The sequence below is a fragment of the Octopus bimaculoides genome, chromosome 3 (genome assembly GCF_046866305.1).
Source record: "Octopus bimaculoides isolate indiv1 chromosome 3, ASM4686630v1, whole genome shotgun sequence".
Taxonomy (NCBI): domain Eukaryota; kingdom Metazoa; phylum Mollusca; class Cephalopoda; order Octopoda; family Octopodidae; genus Octopus; species Octopus bimaculoides.
The window spans coordinates 137,134,207-137,156,949 of record NC_142930.1 but is presented as its reverse complement, the minus strand read 5'-3'; the positions used below and the strand labels follow the sequence as shown (position 1 = coordinate 137,156,949).

The 22,743-nt window shown below is 38.3% G+C and overlaps 1 protein-coding gene across 1 annotated transcript in view; it reads right to left on the bottom strand.

Annotated features, from left to right (window-relative positions):
- LOC106877469 (uncharacterized) overlaps nt 1-22,743 on the bottom strand; it is a 59,660-nt gene that overhangs the window by 12,340 nt on the left and 24,577 nt on the right. Inside the window, exons 3-7 of the mRNA XM_014926375.3 lie at nt 22,059-22,185; nt 10,390-10,462; nt 8,516-8,609; nt 6,646-6,764; nt 2,055-2,239 (exon numbers count right to left, since the gene is read on the bottom strand). Coding sequence (XP_014781861.1) covers nt 2,055-2,239; nt 6,646-6,764; nt 8,516-8,609; nt 10,390-10,462; nt 22,059-22,185 — 598 coding nt within the window. The remainder of the gene's footprint in view (nt 1-2,054; nt 2,240-6,645; nt 6,765-8,515; nt 8,610-10,389; nt 10,463-22,058; nt 22,186-22,743) is intronic.

Genomic DNA, 22,743 nt, shown 5'->3' with positions numbered 1-22,743 from the left:
TCAAACATGAATACACATACCAACTAACATACCAAAGCATATTACACACAATATAGTAAGGATATAGTTGAAAAAAAAGGAGACAAAGAAGATGCTACTCTTGAAGGACAGCGACATGAGAAGAGATGGTGGAGATCGAGGCAGTTGAGATTAGGGAACTGGGATTTTTGAATAGCAGTGTGTGTACAAAGAAAGAAAATAACAAAAACACTTGTATATGTGTACAACAGAACAAATACAAGAATAAAGGACAGTGCCAATGGTTTTAAAATAGAGAAAAAAGGGTTGTAGTTCATAGGAAAAGAACTAAGAGAAAACATTTTTATGTATTGTCATACCCATACAAGTCTTTTAAGGCCATTTTCCATTCCTTGACAAAGGTTAGCCTTGTGAATACCATGACAATTTTCTCCATTTTGCCCTATTTTCTATATTCCATTCAGCAACTCCCTTGCTTTCATTTCCTCCTCCATCACCTTTAAGCATGTATTTCACAGTATTTCCCCACTGCTATTCTGTTCCACATTCATTTTGTTGATTTTTGCCACCCAGTCATTTCAATCCTTTCTCAGCTGATGACTCGGCCATCCCATCCCATTTCTCTTCACAACATTCACTGCCACTTCTGATCTCACCATGCTCTGCAATTTATTATTAATCATCCTCTTTTTCTCCAAGATACTCCACCCAACCACTGAAACATTTTCATTTTCATTCTTTCCAGCTTTCTATTGCTACTCCACATTTATTACGTGTGTTTCATTTCCTTAAGTCAGAACACGTCTCACGCATTCAGTATACATTTTTCTCTCAGTTTTAGCATCACTCCTCTCGTTAGCACACTATTAAATTCCTGAAACTTCTTCAATGTACATCTGATAGTAGTCATCATCACTCAGTCTGAGCAACCTTTTCCATTTAATGCTTCCTAGGTGACAAAATACAAAGTGGTATCAAAAAGTTACTGGACTAGTTCTGTAGTGCACCAACAGATGGCAGCACATGGTTGCATGTGCAGTGACCTTCATGAGGCAGTATGCCAAGTGATATCGTTGTGTTTACTTAACAAGTTGTGAAATTTGTGTTTTTGTGATCATGCTGTAGTCTGCAATTTTGTCATAGACAAGAACAAAGAGCCAATGTGAAATTTTGTGTTAAACTTGAGAATTCTGCTACAGAGACATGAAGACTGCTTTGGCAAGCTTATGACGATGAGGCAATGGGTTGTACACAATGTTTTGTGTGGCACAGGTACTTCAGAAGAGGAAGGATATCCCTGAAAGATGATGAGCAATCTGGAAGATGTACCACAAGTGTCACCCCCCAGAAAAGTGGTATTGTGCATTGAGAATTCATCCCCCAAGGCCAGACCATCAATCAAAAGTTCTACTGCAATGTTTTGAAATGTCTGAGGGAGGACATTCAATGAAAGCAACCAGATCTGTGGAGCATGAAGAATTGGATTCTTCACAATGACAATGCATCTTGTCACTGAGCTCTCCTCACTTGTGAGTTTTTGACCAAAAACACATGGTATTGCTTCTGCACCCACCTTATTCACTAAATTTAGCACCTGTGGACTTCCATCTCAAAAGTCATTGTTTTAACATTGTTGCCAAAATCCAGAGTGAATTGCAGAAGGTCCTTGCCTCCTTCATGGAAAACAACTGCCAGGTCAGATTCCAAAAGTGGCAAGGATGCTGGGAGTGGCAAGGTGACTATTTTGAAGGAGATGATGTTAAAACTTAGGTAGATATGTTATTTTTTTCATTAAACATAACTAATCCTGGAACTCTTTGATACCACCTCATATATTTACATCTTGAATCTACATTCTACTTTCAAGATTCCAACAATTCCTCCTTCTTTAGCTCCCTCCATACACACTTTCACTTAAATGTAGCTGCCAAATTAGTTAACCTCTCAAACCACTACATTTTTCATAAGCCCACCCAGAACATTTTGTATGTTTAAGGAAGTTCACTCTAGTATCCTTTCCATACACAGCCATTTCCTTGTTCTTTCTTCTTATCTGTGTACATTAAAGGACCTACCATCTTTAATTTGAACAATTCTTTTTGAACCATTTCGTATCTTGTTGCAGATTATGGTGTCTGCATTGGGAAAATAGCGTTGAAAGCGTTTGCAGGCACCATCATCTGGGAAAGCTACTGTGTAGTTATTACACCCAAACATATTCTCCAATTCAAGTTTCATCAAAGGAATGGCAGACTCCAGTCTGTGAAGAAAGAAACAAAACAAAATAGTTGAGTTTTAAATTTAGAATGAATGTATGTATATTTTGTGAATGTTCTAATGTAACTGAAAATTCCAACTTTACACACTGCTCTCAATACAGCAGACCACATGATCCCAGATTCAATTCCACAGTACAGGAATGAAGTAATATGAAAAATACCCTATGGCAACAAGCTGAGAGTAGTTAGCATGCTAGTCGAAATGCTTAGCATCATTTCATCTGACTTTATGTTCTGAGGTCAACTTTATTTCTATCCTTTAGGGGTCAATAAAGTAAGTACCAGTTGATCACTAGGGTCAATGTAATTGACTTGTGCTCTCCCCTGAAATTGCCAGCCTTGTGCCAAAATGTGAAACCAATATGCAAAAAGTGCCTTCTTCCAAAGCTTTTGGATGCACACTAATTCAATGAGAAGGTAGTTCAGCTGATCAAACAATTAAATTCACAGCATTGAAACCAATGGAGAATGATCCATATATGTACAGAAGAGGAAGTACTTATATGGGTGACCGCTTGGGAAACCTAGGTGCTATAAGCATTCCCTTTTCATGGTGTTGCTCCAGCATGACCGCAGCCACTTGGCTGAAACGCATAAATAAATCAATAAATAAATAAATATATATATATATATATATATATATATATATGGTCGCTACATAGATGACTGTATAGGAGCCACCTCCCTCTCCCGCGAACAGCTCTGCCTTTTCATCTCCTTCCTCTCTAACTTCCACCCTGCTCTTGACTTTACTTCTACCATCTCTGACACCTCTGTTAACTTCCTCGACATCTCTCTTTCCGTCAACCCCGCCTCCAACTCTCTAACTACCTCCGCCTTCTTCAAACCCACTGACTCCCACCTCTACCTCAACTTCTCCTCCTCCCATCCATTCCACACCAAACGGGCCATCCCCTACTCCCAGTTCCTCTGCCTCCGACGTTTGTGCAGCCTGGACCAGGATTTCGAGACCCAGTCCCAGTATCTTGCTCGTCTGTTCATGCATCGAGGATACCCCTCCCACCTTGTCCAATCCGCCCTCGCCCGCGCTCGTCGAATCGACCGCACCACCGCCCTCGCCCGCGCTCGTCGAATCGACCGCACCACCGCCCTCGCCCGCGCTCGTCGAATCGACCGCACCACCGCCCTCGCCCGCGCTCGTCGAATCGACTGCACCACCGCCCTCTCTCCTCCCCCACACCAATCCCCTAACTGTACCCCCTTCCCACTCCGTTTCCACCCTGCCACCCTACCCCTTCGTCGGAGGATCCTACGGGCCTTCCGTCGCCTTCAGCTCGATCCCACTACCCACCCCATTTTCCCCAACCCACCCCTATCTGCTTTCAAACGCGCCCGCAACCTACGCGATCTACTGGTCCGCAGTACCTTCTCCTCTTCCTCCCCACCCCCACCCGGCTCCTTCCCGTGCTCCAGATCCCGCTGTCACACCTGCCCCTTCATCACCAACACTACCTCTGTCACCGGATCGAACCTACAAACTCTTCACATTCCACACAGTTTCACCTTCACCTCCTCCAACCTTATTTACTGCATCAAATGCACCCTATGCAACCAACTCTACGTGGGGCAGACGGGCCGCCGGCTGGCCGACCGTTTCACCGAACACCTAAGGGACGTTCGGCTAGGTTCGGACTCCCCCGTCGCCCGTCACTTCCACTTGGCCAACCACTCTCCCTCTAACATCTCCGTTTTTGGCCTCGCCCTGCACCATGGGTCCACTCCCTCGCGACTCCACTTGGAGCAACGCTACATTTTTAACCTTAATTCTTCTTTCCCCTTCGGACTCAACGCAGCCCCCTCCTCCTTATGACTCTCCCCTTTACGTCTATGCAACACTTTTCTTTATTTATTTATTTTTATTTTTTTTAACCCCCCCTCGTCCCCTTTACATTATATCCATTATTCTCTTGTTATTACACTCACTACATTTTTCCACTTTTTATCTCACCCCTACCTACATGCACACATACCCACACAAAAAATACACGCACCCATACACACACATGTAAGCACACCTACCCCCAACACACCACACACACACAACACATATGCATGCACTCACACGCTCAGACTCGCCCACACTTATACAAACGCACATACACACGCACACTTGCACATACACACACACGCTAACAATCACACAAACATACACACACACACACACCCAAGCACACATAGCCCACATATACCCCCATTCACAAATACCTCCCACACACCTGACAACCCATACATACCCCCATTCACACATACCTCACATACACCTACACACACACCTCCCACACACCTTACATATATACCGCCCACATACATGACAAACATACATGCGTGCCCTCACACACACATATAGACGAATGCACATATATACACACACATACACACCTCTCACATACACAAAACCACACACACACACACACAACACACATACACACATGCACACATACACATATACACACATGCACACATACACATATACACACATGCACACACACCTCTCACATACACAATACTCACTCACATACATAACACACACGCACGCACGAAAACACAATATACACATACACGCACAAAAAATATACACACACACACGCAAACACACATACAGACACACATAAACACACACACACGCACATCCACACACCCACATACACACACACTTCTCACCAACACTACACGCTCACGCATACAATCACACACACATGGGCATAAACAACACATGCACACGCACATACACAGCAACGCACATACACACAAACACACGCACAAAAACATACACATACACACACGCGCACATACAAAATACACACACACATGCACACGTACCCAACACCTACAACCCCACACAAACACGAACACACACATACTCAAAAAACCGCCTGTTGACTTTCTACCTACACTGTCTATAAGCGTCCACCAACCATTCCTGCTACTAATTTCTTCCACTATGTCATACACACACACACACACACACAAACACACTAACAGATAAACCACCAAACCATGCACACACACACACACACACACACATACATACGCACGCACACATTCTGTTATCACACACACACTCGCAGACTCTCGCGCACGCAGATATTCATCTCCCTTTTTCACTCTCCTGTCTTAGAAAGAACTTTTCCCCCACCACCTCCTCTTCTGGTTTTTTCACAATGTAACCTCGTTGGCATCGGTACCATTTTCCTCTTTCTCCGTTCTTCCATTCTCCAAACTTTCCATCTTTCCGATGAAGGGCTACGCCCAAAACGTCATACACTCTCTCTTTCCTTTCCTGAGCGTCCAATAACACTATCCGTATCATGTCCTCACTTTGTTGTTTTTTTGTTATTGTTTTTTTGAACCTATATATATATATACACACACACTCATACATACATACATGTGTGTGTACACGCATAAAATAGGCACAGGTATTGGTGTGTAGGTAAGAAATTCATCTCCCAATCACATGGGTTTAAGTTCAGTCTCAATGCATGACACCTTGGACATGTGTCTTTTACTATAATCCAAGACTGCCCAAAGTCTTGTGAATAGACTTGGTAAATAGAAACTGAAAGAAGCCCATCCTATATATCATATGTATATCATATGCGTATGTATGTATGTATGTATGTATGCATGCATGCATGCATGTATGTATGTGTTACTGTTTTCTGGCATTGAAATCATGTAATAGTTGTAAATGAAAGTCATCAAGCAAGCGATGTTTTTATGTTCTTCATTCTCATTCTTCCATAAAAACATATCTGGTAATGGGGAATATTACCTAATATGGAAACAAATGAGAGTTGGCAACAGAAAGGGAATCTGGCTATAGAAAATCTGCTTCAACAAAACTTACATGAGCATGGAAAGCGGACATTAAAGCAATGATGATATGTGTATGTGTGTGTGTGTGTGTGTGTACATATACATGTGAGTGGTTGTATTTCCAAGTCAGTGCCTAATAGTCGGAAATGAGCATCATCATCATCACCACCACCACCAACACCACCACCACCATCATCATCATCATCATCATCATCATACAAGTGGTGTCCATTTCCAATATTTCATGGAAAGATGTCTGGTCATGGGGAAATATTACCTTCTTTGGAAACAGGCAATGGTTGGCAACAAGTAGGCTATACAGTTATAAAAAAAAAACTGTCTGTTAAAACAAAATGTATATGTGTGTGTGTGTATTCACATTGTTCTATAATTTTAGACAATAAAGGTTGCTCATATCCTTTATTTTCCAACGTTGTTTTCACTTTAAACCATCTTATTACTATATCAGATCTACACCTGAAAGTAGGTACTAATAATTATTTGTTCTTTAAATAATAATTTTTTTTTTTTAAATCATCAGTTTTACCTTGGAATGACTGTGTCAGAAAAGTAAAAGCGTTCCTGAAGGGCATGGATGTCAAATATTGTTATCTGTGCTGGTCCTTTTGTAGTAAATGGAATATGAGACATTAGGCTGGCCAAAGTCTGTTGTAAATAGAAAAACAATTATAAATTCTCAGATAAGGATTAATATTTAAAGTATAACACACATCTCTTCTGTTTTTATTTATAAATATAGAAAATGTGAGAGATACAAGATTATTGGTTTAATACAACAAGCTAAATATATTTCTGTCTTTCATCTTATTAAACTACTAGCTGAATTACCTGGCATTGCCCGGTTTGTGCTGTTCTTATTCAGATTAGTAAACAATAAATATGAAGATATATATTTTTTTATAATAATTATTTCAAAACATATATATTTTATTTTAAAAATATCCAAATTGTAATGATAATAGAATTTCGAACTGAAAATCTGTCGATCTCAGGGTAAACAATATTCATTGTGTAATTTTAGTTGGTGTCCAAATGAATAAATTGTTGCTGTTTCCAAGTCGACAAGCAAGCAACATACAGTTGACTGCAGGAGAAACATGTAGTACAGAGATCAAGTCCAACTACCTTGATGGATTGACTCTGAGATTTGTTAATTGAAATACCAAAACTTAGTTTGACTGGAAACTGAAACCTCTTAAAATCAAATGGAACATCTGTGGGTATGAGAGGAAATTTTGGAATAAAGACATTTTCTTCTTTGTGATTACCTGTTATGATTGTTGCCTGTAGGATATAGGGCTTCATGGAAGTAACAATGAAGTGAGTTCCATTACACAGGCAAAGTGGGTCAAGATTCCTAAGCAACATAATGGGGGCATCCAGCTTTAGTGTCAAGTTATGCTGTGGCATCCCAATAGGTTTAAGTGTTTTCAGAAATTCAACAGGGTATTTAACAGCCTAATCTTGATAAACTGTTGTGTGAATTGATAGAAAAATCATTTCTGATGTATCCGTTAACTTTTGAAGAAGTTCATGATTGAGTTTATCAACTATTTCATTAGCTGGAGCCAGTATAGCTCTTTGATATAGCCAGTTTACATCAGTGTAATTGACAATCACACATACACTGATACAGACATACACTAACACAGACATTTACTAAGACAGACACACACAGACATATATTTATGTAATGAATGTGCAAACATACACACACTCATATACAAAATGTGTCATTGTCATGGTGGTAGAAAATGTCCTTTACTATCACATACATAACGATCATGCAAACACACACACACTGACAGACACATACTCATATACAAAATGTGTCATTGTGGTCGTGGTATAAAATGTCCTTTACTATGTTGTATATAATGAATGCGCAAACACACTGACAGACACATACACACTCATATACAAAATCTGACGTTGTGGTGATGGTATAAAATGTCCTGTACTATAGTTGACTATAGAAAGATTATTTTCAAGAAAATATTATATTGTTTTAATCCAAATGAAAATAAAAATTACATGTTGATACTCGTGGGGTGTAATAGTATTACCTTGTAGAATTTTGTTTGATTTGGTTGAGCTGTTTGAGAATGCATAGGGAACAGACAGACAGAGAGACAAAGAATTTTATATAGAGAGAGATTATCTCTTACTAAGCCAACTTCTCTACGATTGCACACTTTGCTAGAAAGAGTAGTCAAATCTGTTTCAAAATACATTCTATCACCTTAGAAAATGGGCAACGCATTGAACAATGTAGCCCAAGTAATATAAAAAGGATGGTATTGTTATATCTGGAATGCATTTAATCATTCACTCTTCAATTATTATCATTTCAAAAAAATGATGCTCATTATAACTAAAAAAAAATAAGTATTTACTTTTGCTGTAGGTATTTCACCCTCATTCTCAACTCGTTCCATTGTTCCAGTAGGAAAATATGGCAACAGAAAATGGAATGACCTTGCACGATATCTACAAAAGAAAATACAGAGAATCTAATCATCAAGAGAGGGTTTTAATTAGTAGGGGAATCAGAAAAGAAATCTTGATATCTATAAAATATAAAGACAGTTAAATGAGAAAAAATAACTCAAAGTCTGTAGATGCTGTTAATTATTGCAGCAAGACAAATCACAAATCCCTTCAGGTAGATGGCCCTGCTTGATCTGTAGAAAAGGCATAGGTAGAAACTACATAAGATGCACCCGAGTAAGCTTAGGACACATAAGAAGTACAGCAATATCAGAGGAAGGTTAACAGGGAAAACAGCTTTTGTCTGTGGAAGATGCACAGGTACAATAAAAGCTGAAAATGTACAGAAAGTAACCTGCGTCAACTGTCAAGGGGGTAAGCTGGAGGTAGTATATAGCTTCCATTATCTAGGTAACCAAGCTAGTAGCGGAGGTGGCATATATTTATGAAATAAAGAAGCTTGCTTCCCAACCACATGGTTCTGTGTTCAGTCCTGCTGCATGACAACTTGGGCAAGTTTCTTCTACTATATCCTTGGGCCAACCAAAGCTTTGTGAGTGGATTTGGTAGATGGAATCGGAAAGAAGCCCATCGCATGTATGTATGTGTGTGTGTGTGTGTGTGTGTGTGTGTGTGTGTATGTGTGTGTTTGTGTATGTGTGTGTTTGTACCTCCACCACTGCTTGACAACTAGTGTTGGTGTGTTTGTGTCCCTGTAACTTAGTGGTTTGACAAAAGAGACTGACAGAATAAGTACCAGCCTTAAAAAAGAAGTACTGGAGTCAATTCATTCATTCGACTAAACATTTAAGGTAATGCCCCAGCATGGTCGCAGTCTAATGACTGAAACAAGTAAAAGATAAAAAAAACAAAACAAATTTAAGAACAACAACAAAAAAATCTAACACTAAACAGCTATTCCAATTGCAGAACAGGCATGAAACTTGATTTTTCAATTGTTTTCTGAACTGGCATCATTGAATCATTGACTGGTGGGTGTTAAGTTCTCAATCAACCAAGTTTGTAATTTCAGAGTTGTACTTGTCTAGCAAGTGACTTGATTTAAGACCACGTGTTAAATTTATTTCATGCCAGTGAGGCACTTGTGCAGGTGATACATAAATGGCACCCATGCCAGTAACATGTAAAAGGAACCTGTGCTGGTGACACGCAAGAGGTACCCGTGCTGGTGACATATAATAAAAGATACCCACTACACTCTATGGAGTCATTGGCATTAAGAAGGGCATCCAGTCATAGAAACCGAGCCAAAATCAGATTGGATCCTGATACAGCTTTTGGGTTTACCAGCTCCAGTCAAACTGTCTAACTCATGCTGGCATGGAAAACTGATGATGTGTGTGTGTGTGTGTGTGTGTGTGTGTGTGCATGTGTGTGTGTGTGTGTGTGTGTGTGCATGTGTGTGAAAGGTTTTTGTTGCCCAACTGCAACCTGGTCACTGACAGAGTTGCAGTAGAGCTGTATCAGTGACTAGGCTGTAGTTGTGTGGCCAAATATGCTAACTTCCCTTAAAATTAATTTAAATTTAAAGATAAATTTAACAGTGCTGTGCATTATTAAATGGCTAGACTGACTCTTCCACACTGTAGCTGCTTACTTAAGTTTGCAACAAAGGTTCAGTTCCTGGTTGAATTATTTTGCTTTACTTACTATTTCTCCTGGCAAATCCAGCCACAACACATGGTGATAATTCAACAACCCATTAAAGGTCACAAAAAATATTTTTATTGGTTAATTAGCAAACTATATTGATGCTTACCTTGGAAACATATAAAGAACGGAAAGTTGTTCAAATATGATCTCAGGAGAGTGGAAACTGCCAAGGAAAATGACTGAAATAAGAAAATGATTTATGTATAAGAACTACAAAAATGATAAAGGAAATTTTGCTGAAAACAAACAAAAATAAACTTAATATATAAAATAGCTGCCTGGAATTTCGACTGTACATTGGTTTTTCAGGGATTAAGATAGTTTCACAGATCAAAATGACAAAGTAAGTGTTTAGCTTAACAGCTGTTTAGCTTAAATGGCTCAGTCTATCTAGCTGCAAATAGATACTACAATATAAGAACAACTCACCAGTGTAAAGTAGCTGCAGTACTGCATGATAAGTTATTACTGTAAAAACCCATGTAACTTACGTACATTTTTCGCAAAAATAAAAATAAACTCTAAGGGGTGTGTAAATTACATGAGTAGCTCCTTTTCAGAATTCCTTTGAATTTTTTTTTTTTTTTTTTTTTTCTTGCAAAAAGATGTACAAAACGTAAACATTCGTACTGGAAGTTGACTCATTTAATGTCAGAAAAGGTTTTTACAGAAAAAATAATGGTTTAAATATGAAGTTGACTTTTATTTATGCTTACTTTTTCTGTATAAATTTACTAAAACCATTAAATGGTTAACTACCTTTTGAAGTCTGACGTTCATGCCGGTAAACATGGTCTGGGCCATATTTTACATTGCTTGGAGTTTCTACCTATCACAATAGAGCACCATTGACATACATAGTGATATGGGTATTCCTGACTGAAAAAAATGTAATGATATAGATAATCTTCATTGTATGTTTTTATATACATATATATATATATATATATATATACACACACACACACACACATATATATATACATATATATACATACATCATCATCATCATCATTTAACGTCCGCTTTCCATGCTGGCATGGGCTGGACGATTTGACTGAGGACTAGCAAACCATATGCCTGCAACAGGCTCCAATCTGATCTGGCAGAGTTTCTACAGCTGAATGCCCTCCCTAATGCCAACCACTCCGAGAGTGTAATGGGTGCTTTTACATGCCACCGGCACGAGGGCCAGTTTGGCGGTACTGGCAATGGCCACGCTCAAATGGTGTTTTTTACATGCCGCCTGCATAGCAGTCAGTCCAGCGGCACTGGCAACGACCTCGCTCAAATGTTTTGTTTACGTGCCACTAAGGCGACGCTAGTAACGATCATGCTCAAATGGTGCTTTTTACATTCCACCGGCACGGAAGCCAGACAGCTGTTCTGGCAGTGATCCCGCTCGGATGGAGCTGTTAGAGCTCCACTGGCACGGGTGCCAATATATATATATATACACATATATACATATACATATATATATATATATATATATATATATATATACACACACACATATATATACATATATATATATATATATATATATATACACACACACATATATATACATATATATATATATATATATATATATATATATATATATATATACACACACACATATATATACATATATATATATATATATATATATATATATATATATATATATATATATATATACACACACATATATATATATATATATATATATATATATATACACATATATATATATATATATATATATATATACACACATATATATATATATATATATATACACATATATATATATATATATATATATATATATATATACACACATATATATATATATATATATATATATATATATATATATATATATATATATATATATATATATATATATATATATATATACACATATATATATATATATATATATATATATATACACACATATATATATATATATATATATATATATATATATATATATATATATATATATATATATATATATATATATATACACATATATACACACATATATCATCATCATCATCATCATCATCATCGTTTAACGTCTGCTTTCCATGCTAGCATGGGTTGGACGATTTGACTGAGGACTGGTGAAACCGGATGGCAACACCAGGCTCCAGTCCGATTTGGCAGAGTTTCTACAGCTGGATGCCCTTCCTAACGCCAACCACTCAGAGAGTGTAGTGGGTGCTTTTACGTGTCACCCGCACGAAAACGGCCACGCTCGAAATGGTGTCTTTTATGTGCCACCCGCACAAGCCAGTCCAGGGGCACTGGCAACGATCTCGCTCGAAAATCCTACAGGAGCCAGTCAGGCGGTACTGGCAACGGCCACGCTCAAAATGGTGCATCTCATGTGCCACCCGCACAAGGACCAGTCCAGGGGCACTGGCAACGATCTTACTTGGCTTGCCGGGTCTTCTCACGCACAGCCCATTTCCAAAGGTCTCGGTCCGTAGTCATCGCCTCGGTGAGGCCCAATGTACGAAGGTCTTGCCTCACCACCTCAGCCCAGGTCTTCCTGGGCCTACCTCTTCCACGGGTTCCCTCAACTGTTAGGGTGTGGCACTTTTTCACGCAGCTATCCTCCTCCATTCTCACCACATGTCCATACCAGCGCAATCGTCTCTCTTGCACGCCACAACTGATGCTTCTAATGTTCAGCTTTTCTCTCAAGATACTTACACTCTGACGGGTATTCACATTGACATTACACATCCAACGGAGCATACTGGCTTCATTCCTTGCGAGCTTACGTATGTCCTCAGCAGTTACAGCCCATGTTTCACTGCCATGTAGCATGGTTGTTCGTACGCATGCGTCATACAGTCTGCCTTTTACTCTGAGTGAGAGTCCCTTTGTCGCCAGCAGGGGTAAGAGCTCTCTAAACTTTGCCCAGGCTATTCTTATTCTAGCAGCTACACTTTCAGCGCACCCACCCCCACTACTAACTTGGTCGCCCAGATAGCGGAAGCTATCGACTACCTCTAGTTTTTCACCCTGGAATGAGATAGAAGTTGTTTCCTGTTTGTTTGCAGTCTTTATTGCACCTGAACATCTGCCACAAACAAAAACTAACTTGCTAGTTAACCTGCCTTTGATGTTGCTGCACCTCTTATGTGTCCATAGCTTGCACCGGGTACATCTTATAGAGTTACTACCTACTCCTTTTCTACATACTGAGCAGGGCCATCTACCTGAAGGGGTTTGTGTTTTATCTACCTTCCTACTTATTAGGATTTTGGTTTTAGCTAGGTTGACTCTAAGGCCCTTCAATTCTAGACCTTGCTTCCACACCTGAAACTTCTCCTCTAGTTCTGATAGTGACTCCGCAATTAGGGCAAGGTCATCAGCATAGAGGAGCTCCCAGGGGCAACCTGTCTTGAACTCCTCTGTGATTGCCTGGAGGACTATGGTAAATAATAGGGGGCTGAGGACGGAACCTTGGTGGACCCCTACCTCTACCCGGAATTCATTGCTGTACTCATTTCCAACCCTCACCTTACTGGCAGCATCTCTGTACATGGCTCGCACAGCTCTCACTAACCATTCTTCTATCCCAAGTTTCCTCATTGACCACCAGATAAGGGATCGGGGGACCCTGTCAAAGGCTTTCTCCATGTCAACGAAAGCCAGGTACAGAGGTTTATCCTTAGCTAGGTATTTCTCCTGCAACTGTCTCACTAGAAATAAGGCATCAGTAGTGCTTTTACCTGGCACGAACCCAAACTGCATCTCATCTAAATTGATTCGCTCCCTAATTAGTTGGGCTATGACCCTCTCTGTAACTTTCATAACCTGATCTAACAGCTTGATGCCTCTGTAATTATTTGTATCTAAAGCGTCCCCTTTACCTTTGTAGCAGTTGACTATGATGCTGCTACACCAGTCATAGGGTATGACTCCTTCGTGTATCACCTGGTTCGTAATACGGGTGACTAGGCTATAGCCAACACTGCCAGATATTTTGAGCATCTCTGCAGTGATTCCTGATGGGCCGGGGGCTTTCCCGGTCTTCATACTCTTAATTGCTTTATCTACCCTGGTACTATCAACTCGGATAGCTGGTCCCTCTATTGGGTCGACATAAGGCAGGCTCTCTTTCTCCCATTCATTCTCTTTATTAAGCAATCTATCGTAGTGGCATCTCCAGACCTCTTTCTTTGCATCCTCATTTAATGCAAGCGTACCATCATCCATGCGAACACATTTCTCTCCTACAACATCACTATTCTCTCTCCTACACTGTCTTGCAACACGAAATACCTCGAGTCTTTGGTCCTCACGGCGCAGAACATTGGCAAATCTTTCCTTATCTGCTTCCCCTCTGGCTAAATAAACCTGTCGCCTAGCCTCCCTTCTGGCACATTGGTACAATTCCCTGCTACCACCGTTCTTCCAGTCCTTCCAAGCCTGTTTCTTTTGTCTAATAGCCCTGTCTACCTCCTTGTTCCACCACCACGTTACTCTGGGTTGGGAGGGGACCTTACACCACCCACAAATCTGGTCGGTGGCTTTCAACAGGTTGTCCCGCAGAAATCTCCAATTGTCTTCCACGTTGTATGATGCTATATCCCCTTCTATTTCGTTAAATGCTTCAAGTAACTTGTCTCTAAGTCTCTGTCCGTTTGCAGGGTCTTTAAGCTTCCACACCCTTCTTCTCCAAGCCTGTCTAATTTTGGGCACCCATTTTGCCTTGATCCCAAAGTCGCTAACTACTAATCTATGTTGTGGGGTACATTCTTCGCCAGGGTAGGTTTTGGCATTTATAAGCCGCCCTCTTTCCCTATTTCTGGCGAGGATGTAGTCGATTTGGCTAGAGTGTCTGCCGGAGCGGTAGGTGACTAGGTGACTGGCAGGTTTCCTGAAGTTGGTATTGCAGACCATAAGATTGGTTGCATCACAGAACTCCAGCAGTCTGGTTCCCTCCTCGTTGCGGGAACCGAAGCCATAGCCTCCATGTATGCCATGGAAGCCCCCAGCACGACGTCCGACATGACCGTTGAAGTCTCCAGCCACAAAGAGAAGGTCCCTGTCACTCGTCGACGAGGTAGTTTGCAAGAGGGTGTCATAGAATTGGTCTTTCAGACCATCTGGTAGCCCAGGTTGAGGTGCATAGGCTGAGATGACAGTAGCTAATCTATGATGAAGCACTAGTCTGATCTTAAGTACTCTGTCACTTACTCTAACGACCTCGATTACCTTATCCACCCATTTCTCCGCTAGAAGTATTCCTACGCCCCCGACCCCGTCAGTGTTCCCTGCCCAGAAAATCTTGTACCTGTGTTCTTTGCCTGTGAGGAACCTTGCAGAACCTCCTCTCCATCTTACTTCCTGGATGCAGCACATATCTACGCATCTCCGTTCAAGCATCTCAACAATTTCACCAGATCTACCTTTCAGCGTGCCGACATATATATATATATATATATATATATATATATATATATATATATATATATATATATATATATATATATATATATATATATATATATATATATACACATATATATATATATATATATATATATATACACATATATATATATATATATATATATACACATATATATATATATATATATATATACACATATATATATATATATACACATATATATATATATATATATATACACATATATATATATATATATATATATACACATATATATATATATATATATATACACATATATATATATATATATATATATACACATATATATATATATATATACACATATATATATATATATATACACATATATATATATATATATATATATATATATATATATATATATATATATATATATATATATATATATATACATATATGTATACATAAAACAAAGATGTTGTTTGAAGCCAGTAACTGATAATTGCTCGGTGAATGCAGATAAGTCATTGGAGTGCTTGGACAAGGACAAACACTACAGTGTCCTACAGACCCCTGCATCAGTTCCAGCTTCTGGCCAGCAAGTGTTAAAGTAGCCTCGTGCCTTTGAAAAGCATGGTCTATGATGGACGAGGACTTGTCTGTGGCTTTCTGCATGGTCAAAGGTAATCCAAGCAGGAAAGTCTGAGTGCTGGGAGAGATGATTAGTGATTATGGAGTGCTGAACTTTGGTGTACGTGATCTGATTGAAAGACCTACAGTTCAGGTGAAAGAATCCTGGAGGAGAAGAGCTATCCGTGAACTTTGAAAAGACGCAAGAAGGTTAAGAGCAGTATTGTGAGTAGGTCCTTGAGGTAGCACGGATGTGGTATCCCTATACCCATCGATTGACATAGATTTTGCCATGGAAAAGTGCATGGAGATAATCAGCGAGAGAAAAGTGGAGTTCTGCAATGTCAACACAGAAGAACTGGGCCTCCTACTTAGACTGATATATGACAATGAATATCTAGACAAACATGACCTTAGAAGTTTCTGCCCCAGTAGACGTTTAAGAGGTAGACCACCCAAAATTACATCTATGAGATGGAGTGGATGGACCAGAGCCATACGGACTTCCGAAAATGAATATCAAGTAAAGAAAATGATTGCACATGCACTATGAGCTAGTATAAGAGTTACCCTAAAAGGCCACAACTGCATGCACAATGTTTTTGATAGAGGGGGAAGTGGAAATAGTGTATTTAAATGGATGGGGTGCAAAAAATTTTAAACAGATAATGTTGTAGGGAGATTGTAGAAATACCGTAAAGACAAAGATATTTACAAACAACAAAACTGAAATACACTGAGGTCAATTTTTAGGCAGATGTGGCAAAACTGAATTTAAACACACTGGGTGAACAAAAATTAAAAATAACTAAATTATTTTTCAGGGAGAACATACAAAAACTGTAACAACAGAGATTTTTAGGCACGACTAATTGAAATACATGGAAGACAATTTGTGGATCTTTCTGAATTGACGTGTGCCACTTGTTTTCTGAATGAAACACTTTCAAACTAGGGATACTGGTAGAATGTTATTTCTTTACTACCCACAAGGGGCTACACACAGAGTACCCAAACAAGCACAGACAAACGGATTAAGTCGATTATACCGACCCCAGTGCGTAACTGGTACTTATTTAATCGACCCCAAAAGGATGAAAGGCAAAGTCGACCTCGGCGGAATTTGAACTCAGAACGTAGTGGCAGACGAAATACCGCTAAGCATTTCGCCCAGCGTGCTAACGTTCCTGCCAGCTCGCCGCCTTACTGGTAGAATGTGTCATATAAAACATCCTTTTCTCTTAGCCTTCTTAACAAAACTTTCTATATTGCAAGTTATTTCATGTTAAAGTTGTCGTATTTCTGTAATTTCAACCAATCACTGACGTCTATTCAGCTGAATACAGTTACTGCTGTTTTTGTAAAAATAATTTTTGCCGGTGTCAAGATCATTATTTCCTGGTAATTATATCGTTATTCCCTAGTAAGGGTTTAGAGTTTTAGGGTTAGGGTTATGAGTTAGGTTATGGCAAAAATAATCATAACCCTAACCCTAAATCTAAGCCTAACCCTAACTCTAAAACCCGAACCCTAACCCTAAAACCCTAAAGCTAAAACCAGTACAAGCGCACGAACAATGTTATAAATAACAGTACCGCCGATAGTTGTTGTTGACAAACAACGGCACTAATTTTATTCAAGGGAAAAGATCCCATTACACCACACAACATTTTGTTTACAATCCATTGCAGTAATTGTGTTCACCTCAATAGACGTCAGTGATTGGTTGAAATTACCAAAATACAACAATTTTTTACATGAAATAACTTCAAATACAAAAATTTCTATCTGTTCTATAACACAAAATAAACAAGTATACGAAGTTTGAAAGTGTTTCGGTAGAAAACACACTAAATAAAACATAAATAAAAGGTGGCGCCCATCAATTCAGAAAGATCCCAATTTGTAGACAGAAGTTAGTAAGTGTGTGAGTGAGTTAGAGAAAGAGAGAGAGAGAATGGAAGAAACAAACATAGACTAAAAGAGAGGAACTATTACAGAGGGTGAGAGAGAATAAGTGTAAGCAACAGAAACAGAGAAAGAGAAAAAGTGAGAGGAGAAAAGGGAGAGAATCAGTTGAAAACTGCAGAAGTTTTTCAAGAAAAACTCATGTAAAACACCGTCTTTCCTGGTTTCTTGCTTTACATGGGAGCTCTGGGCAAAATGTTATAGTGCATGAGCATTCTTGGCACATAAGTAATATGTGTGCAAAGTTTGGTGAAAATCGGTTGAAAACTGCAGAAATGCATAAATACTACACACACACATCTTTATTTTTTTCCTTTTCTTCCTTGGCTATCGCCGAGCAAACACGCGAACTACTTCGTCCCTTTCAAGTTCGTGCCTCACAGCGTTCATACACACATAATTTTTCTCGTCTGGCCGTAAAGCCTTTTCTGTTTGTTTTCCTGTCTTGTTTTTTGTCCGCCACTACATTCCTCCATGGCAAGATTTAATTTGTGTATACAAATTTAATTTGTGGTCCATGGGAAGAGCCGTTTTAACGATGCGTCCTGCCCAGCTCTTCGAAACGCCGGTGTTAAAACGGGGGTAGCTGATGAAGTAGAATGTTCTCTATGTGGCTTGTGTGTTTTCTCGTCTACGTTTTGTTTGCAATGTCCTGTACCCAGATATGCACCTATACATACAGGTGGATGTCAGTACGCACATACCTGTACGTATATATGCATATACTCATTTACTATTTGTTTTTATATATATATATATATATATATATATATATATATATATATATATATATATATATATATATGTATATATATATATATATATATATATATATATATATATATATATATATATATATATATATATATGTATATATATATATATATATATATATATATATATATATATATATATATATATATATATATATATATATATATATATATATATATATATATATATATGTATATATATATATATATATATATATATATGTATATATATATATATATATATATATATATATATATATATATATATATATACTAGCAGAAATACCCGGCTTTGCCCGGGTTAAAGAGAATAATGAAATCTAAAAACGCCGTCTAGACTACGCAACCCTCAACTGTTAGTACCTACGATACCATATTTCTACATTAATAACTCTCCAATTCATGCCAGCATGGAACATAGACATTAAGTGGAATGCCAGTCTCTCATCTAGGAGGGCCTTGAAATCAATGTTACCAACTGGGGACTATGTGTGTCGTAGTGATAATAAAAAGACCCAAAGGAGGTCTGCAACGAAATAATTTTACTCAACACTTTGCAAGTGAATCAGTGGAGGCAAAGATGCATCTCATTTACTTGACAATTTATGCACGACATTGCAGAAATCACAATGTAAGTATATCTGAAAGGGTAGTCTTACACTGTTGTACCGTTGAATTACAAATAATGCTCATCTGTTATGTTCGGGTTAAAATTTCATCAACATCAAAAATATATGAATTTTCATGGGAGTTATGGCTGTTATACATAGAATATAATTTCCAAATTTCATAAAGATCCGTTCAGTACTTTTGAGGTAGTTTTGGATAAGAAAACAAATGACTAATGTGTGTGTTTGTGTGCATGTGTTTGTGTGTGATGGGTGTATATATGTATAGATATCTGTATGCATGTATATATATGTACATATTACATGTACATCTATATATATATATACATCTACACATGTGTATACATATACATGTATGCATATAGATCTATATCATCATCGTTTAACGTCCGCTTTCCATGCTAGCATGGGTTGGACGATTTGACTGAGGACTGGTGAAACCGGATGGCAACACCAGGCTCCAGTCTGATATGCATATGCGTGTACATATACATGTATATGTATACATATACATCTCTTTCTCTCTCTCTGAAAGTATCTGTCATTACAGTATCAAAATGTGATTGTTTCAGTTAGTGGAATAACGTGTACATATACATCTATATGTATACATATACATCTCTCTTTCTCTCTCTCTCTGAAAGTATCTGTCATTACAGTATCGAAATGTGATTGTTTCAGTTAGTAGAATAGTTTCATTTTTAAAGTGAAAGTATTTGACATGAGTGTTTTTGTTTCACTTTTGACACGTAATACTTAAATAGTGGAGGAGATATTATGTTGCCGTGGGCTCGAACTCTGCAAGAAGTAAAAATTTTTTTTGACTAAAACACAACTGGAACCCTAAGTAAGGCATCTGTAAAATTTGAATGAAATTGGTTGCGTAGTTCTCGAGTTTTAGGGATTCACACAGACAGACAGACAGACACACATTCTCATTTTTATATATATAGATATATATATATATATATATATATATATATATAGATTACAGTGCCACTCCTACTGTAACCTGCTTATATTACACATTACCTGACATTAAAATGTATTATGACAATTGTGAGTTAAGTGACCTCTGCAAACAATATAATACCATCAATGAAATATGAACCAAACTGACTTGGCAGTTTTTCTCAAACTACTCTATCAACAATTTACATTGGTTTATTTTCTATGCATTACTGGACAAGCACAAGTTGAAAATTCAACTGAAAAAAAAATATTATTCAAGTGTAGGTTTGGATAATCTAGTAACTTATGTAAGATTTAAGACTGACAACAAAGACTATAATTGTATTTGCTAATACAATCTCAGATATGTGAGCAATGCTCCCAATATGGGTTTTATTTGATAAGAACAAAATCAGTTACAGATAAATCATAGCCAGGTTAATATGTTTCAAGCATCTTTCCCACAGATATGAATTCTGATATACATGAGTCAACATGGTAGCCTTCTACTTGGTCACTCAATCTGCTAAAAGTAGCAGCCAAATCTCCCCCAAATCACACCCAACCACCTTCTGTAAGGACAGAACACATTAAGTAATTTAGTTCTACACACACTGTAAAAGATAGGATGGTCATGGCTACACAAACTTCAATTATAGTTTGACCTGAGGCTAAACAACAATATCTGATATGATTTTCATCTGACCAAATGGCAAATAGTTGAAAAAAGATAAAAGAAAGTGATGTAATAATATTAGGGAGATGAAAGACATGTCGTATCTGACAAGGATTCCTTGTGCTTCAATCCATTTGGAAACACTGTTTCATGAGGCTTATTATTTATGCTTGTATACCTACTAGGCATGAAAGCGCATGGCTTAGTGGTTAGAGTGTTGAGCTCATAATGATGAGGTAGCGAGTTCGATTCCCAGACTGGGCTGTGTTGTGTTCTTGAGCAAGACACTTTATTTCAGGTTGCTCCAGTTCACCCAGCTGTAGAAATGAGTTGTGATGTCACTGGTGCCAAGTTGTATTGGCCTTTGCCTTTCCCTTGGATATCATCAATGGCATGAAGAGGGGAGACTGGTATGCACGGGCGACTCTAGTTTTCCATAAACAGCCTTGCCTGGACTTGTGCTTTAGAAGGGAACTTTCTAGGGGCAATCCCATGGTCATTCATGACTGAAAGGGGTCTTTACTTTTTACTTTTATACCTACTGGGTAGTTCTTATGCTAGCTTCTCTTCCTCCCTACTTCTCAACAACATAACTGGAAGGTATTAAGAAATAATCTGTGCTCTGTACAGTGTGAAATGTAGTAAACCTGAATCGACAAAACAAAGACAGGTGCCACCTGAGCCTATTTAGGTAATGAGTCAACAAAATAATAACTTGACATAAACACTTACCATCTTTGCCTGCCATGTATTTAACATCAGAAATGAAAATGTTCGGGAAACCATCATCGAAGCTGCCCCAGTTAATGGTTTTGCGTAACTGAACTTGCCGTTTGATACGTCTAGGTCTTTTAGCTGCCTAAGAATAAATAGAATGCTTTAAGTCAATGAATATGCATGGGCTGTAAGGGAGAATGAAGAAGAGGGGAAAATATACTAAAACAGAGAGAGGAAGATGGCAAGAGCAGAAAAATTGTTTCCTTTTAATCAAGACAAAGTCATTCTTTGTGTGCAGCTACAGCAAAGTCAACTGGTTCTCCGAGACAGCCTCTTGAGCTAAAGAAGAAGACTCTAGGATGTATTTAAACCTTCAAGAAATAGCAACTAAATCTCCTTAAATCACTCCTGTGATCCTAGATGCACTATGCCTGAAAGAAAAATGAAATGGTCACAGCTGGGATGCCTTTAAATATGTCTACTTAAACAATGAAATACCAATTTGAATCTAGTGAGACTTCAACAAACTGAGAATCTACAGGAATAAAATGAAATACTATAGGGCATTTTGCAAATGTTAAAAAACAGACATGGCTTTACTATGTGTGTTTCTTAACTCTACTGGCCTAGAGCCTATAAGAGACAGAAATACTGAAGTGTGTGTGTGTGTGTGTGTGTGTGTGTGTGTGTGTGTGTGTGT